The sequence below is a fragment of the Helianthus annuus genome, chromosome 1, assembly GCF_002127325.2.
Source record: "Helianthus annuus cultivar XRQ/B chromosome 1, HanXRQr2.0-SUNRISE, whole genome shotgun sequence".
NCBI lineage: Eukaryota > Viridiplantae > Streptophyta > Magnoliopsida > Asterales > Asteraceae > Helianthus > Helianthus annuus.
The window spans coordinates 13,838,997-13,842,920 of NC_035433.2; the positions used below are offsets into that span (position 1 = coordinate 13,838,997).

Here is a 3,924-nt window from a genome sequence, read left to right on the forward strand (position 1 = left end):
TAACCATCCAGACCCGGAGCCTTATTTTCACCAATAGAGAACATAGCATTTTTAACCTCGTCACGAGTTACTTGGCGAACCATATTACTAGCCGCAACTTGATATAGAACATTAGGGAAGGCAACATTACTAGGCAATGAATCCACCTGATCCTCCATACCCAAGAACTCCGAATGATGAGAGACCAGAACCCCATACACACTATCACCAATAAATTAGGTTCCATGCACATCTTGAATGCTATGGATCTTTGAACAAGCGTGCCTCATTTTGACACAATTATGGAAATATTTTGTGTTCGAATCACCCGCAGCCAACCAATCCGCTTTAGCTTTCTGTTTGAGGAAACATTCTTCATCATATGAAGCGGCTTGAAATTCTTGAAGACATCTAGATTCAGAATCTCTAAGAGTCGTATCCGATGGATTAGCATCAATAGCCATATGAATATCATCCAGCTTAGATCTCAACAACTTGACACGTTCATGCAAGTTACCTTGCTTGAAAAGAAGACGTCTCAACGGGGGCTTCAAGAAAGAAAGCTTCTTGACAACCGAAAACATAGTCACCCCTTGCACCTCCTTAGCCCATGCGTCCGAAACACAGTTCACAAAACCCTCCTTCTTCACGAAGAAATTGGCAAATTTAAAAGGTTTCGGCCTATTATGCTTTATCGTATGGAAAGTAACAATACAAGGCGTGTGGTCAGAAACTCGGAACGGGTGAAATAACACAAAGGCATCTGGATAAGCATCTAAGAACTGAATGTTGCCCAATACACGATCGATCTTCTTTAGAATACCCACACCCTGCTTTGGTTTTTGGTTCCAAGTATATTGCATCCCATGACTTTTGAGATCCATCAACTCCGTTTGCTGAATACACTGGGAAAATTCTCTCATACCGATTGTGAGGGAAGAGGACCCAGCAAAACAATCATCCAACGAAAGCGCTGAGTTGAAATCCCCCAACACCATCCACGGCCTATCCTTAACAAACATCTTATGTATATTTAAGTTCTCCCAAAGATCCCTTCTAGCTTGATAATTATTTTCAGCATAGACAAACGAGCAGAAAAAACTTTTATTATCAGATTTCGAACAAAGTTGCACGTGCATAACCTGGTCCGTTTGAGATATAACCATAAGATCCACCATATTATTGTTCCAACCTACTATAATTCTAGTGCCCCTAGAACAACAGGAACCATTTGACGTCCAATCCCACACCCGAAAGACATTCTTGCACACCCTATCAAGATTAGACATAGAAACATGTGATTCCAATATAGCACAAACCTGCAGCCGCTTCTCAGAGATGAGTGACCGAACCTCTCTTTGTTTCAGGGGAAGGTTCAATCCCCTTATGTTCCAAACCGCTAAGCTATCCATTAAAACCCACTTGACCGGGAGTGCTTGCCCCCTCAGAATGTTTTCCATTTGTATTAGCGTCCATAAAATCTGAAATTTCCGTTTGAAGTTGTTCTATGACCCCATCATCTTTTTTAGAAGAAGTATCCAAGTTACCCGATGAAGAACCTCTCATACCCACATCACCATCTAATATCTGGTCATTTGAATGAGCTGAAAAGGAGTTCTTTAAATTCAGATTGCTCTTAATGGCTGTACCGCTACCTTGATTCTTGTTTCCTCCTCCATCATCGTGCTTCGTCCCCGAGGAACTCGGCTTAGAGTGATCAGCCTTTTGTCTATAGATAAATTTTGCTTTCGGTTTCTTTTGTGGAAATCCATATTTCGTGGTTTTCCTCGTATCTGTCACAAAACCCTCATCGTCCATAGTCACCTGCTTAGTTTTAACATTAGGGGCCTTTGGGCATGTAGCATTACTATGACCGAACAAACAGCACTCCGAACACCTTTGGGGCTTCCATTCATATTCAACCTTAACTTTTTCAGTAACATAACCCTCCTCGTCCAGCTTAGGGATAGCGACAACTATATGATCTTTTAACTCATTATCAGCCGATATCTCAATCATTGCACGAGCAAAACTAGTTCTACCCCAGTTCTCCATGCACATATCAGCAGTATAACTATCCAATCTTTTAGGAACCCCAACCTTGGACGCCAACAGGCTCAAACCATCATCTGTATAAACTGCAATTGGCACATTGTGAAACTTGACCCACACAGGAACCGTTTTAATCCCCTCCTTCCTAAGAATCACCGAAGGTGACCAAACATTAAGAAACAACGGATTTTTCCTGATTAACCAAGGACCCCCCTCAAGAACTTTAGACATACCCTCAGCCGAATCAAATTTAAAAAAGAAAAAACCATTAGAATTCATCATAAGCCTCGAGAACCCATATTTGGCCCAAACGTTTTTAGCATAGTACTCAACTACCGGGAAAGGCAGCCTACTACCCAAGAAATAACCATACAAAACATTAGTGAAACGTTCTTGAACTTTACGAACAGCCTCCTTAGGGATTACTACATCCGCATCCTCCAATACCTCTTGAGTCTCCATGTGCCTGAAGTTAACTTCTCTTTTTCGGTTATGCAAAGTGGACGATTTCAGCTTTTTAGCATAAGTGACGATTTTATATGATAAATAAAATATTTTAAGCCTTCTGGAATGATAAAAATATCAGCTTTTCTTATAAAACCCGGAAATCGCTTAAAACCGCCTTTTTACGCATTTTAAACGCGTTTTAAACTGCTGTTTTAAGCAAATTTTTATAATTAAATAGTAAGTAAAAGTTTTATGTGACAAACCTCAAAATTCCATGTATTCCTTACAATTTATTAATGATAATTAAAGTGCTTGACGACTATGTGGAATTACTTAACTGCTCTCTGATTACTGTGTTATACTTACATGTACTTGTTAACATGCTAATAATGTACAGAAAAGTCATTAAATAGTCCGTTATGTCTTCCTGAGTGTTGAAAATTAAAAACGTTACAAAAATATATATGTATGACACTTTACGGATTAATTAAGCACTTTAACGGAACAACACCAAACCGAACAACCGGACTTTACCCGGAACACAAAAATATTGTCAACCACATTATTCTTATTTTTCTGAGCTAGTTAGGGTCCCCGAACACCCTAACACACTATATAATTAATAACACACCTTAATACACTAACTAAATATTTGAAATCCAACTAAACTAGTAACCTTGCCATTGAAACCCAACCCTATACCCCCCCATCTTACGATCACATGGGTGGTGTCCCACCACTTGATCTTCTTGATTAGTTTAGTGGATTTGTATGTACATATGGGGACATTAGACCTAAGGGGTAAAAGGGTGTTGGGTGATTTCTTATTTAACCACTAGACCCTCACACATTATCATCATTCAACCCTCAACAACACACCAAAGCTGTCCCTCTCTTCTCTTGTTCAGCCGAAACCAAGCACACCCACCATCACCACCTTCAAGTCTTCCTTCAAGCATTCTACATACATCCAAAGGTGCTACGGGTCATACAACGAAGCTTGGTGCTCTCGGAAGTGGAAGGACCTTCTCCATTCGCTATTAACCATCACTTTTCTACTCTCGAACTTCCCTAGCCTTGAGCTAGTGGTAAGAACTTAGATCCATTCATTCTTCATGTTATTTAAGTGGTTAATAGTTGTTTGATGGTGAAAATCCATGAACACTAAAGAGCCATGAACAAAGTCTTGCATATAAACTAACTTGTAATGAAATATTGATGAAACATAATGAAGTGATGATAAACTGAAGTTGTCTTGATTATGTTACTGATTTACTTGCTGATCTACTTGTAATATTGATGTTTGATGTTGTTGTGATCACTAAACATGTTAACGGAATCAATCGAACACAAGTTAAAAAGATAAAAGCTGAAACAGTAGGTTGTTTGGTTTTTACAGCCAACTTCAGTTGGCTGTAACCAGACCGTAACTTAATGAAAAATGTA

At 39.3% G+C, this 3,924-nt stretch overlaps 1 protein-coding gene across 1 annotated transcript; it reads right to left on the minus strand.

The window, feature by feature from the left end:
* Nucleotides 1-215: 215 nt before the first annotated feature.
* LOC110942051 lies at nt 216-1,157 on the minus strand. Its single transcript, XM_022183787.1, has one exon. The coding sequence runs from the start codon at nt 1,155-1,157 to the stop codon at nt 216-218; it is 942 nt and encodes a 313-aa protein (XP_022039479.1).
* Between the last annotated feature and the right edge of the window lie 2,767 nt (nt 1,158-3,924).

Coding starts and splice junctions, on each gene's coding strand:
- LOC110942051 (XM_022183787.1), bottom strand. CDS start 1,157: ATGGTGGATCTTATGGTTATATCTCAAACGGACCAGGTTATGCACGTG.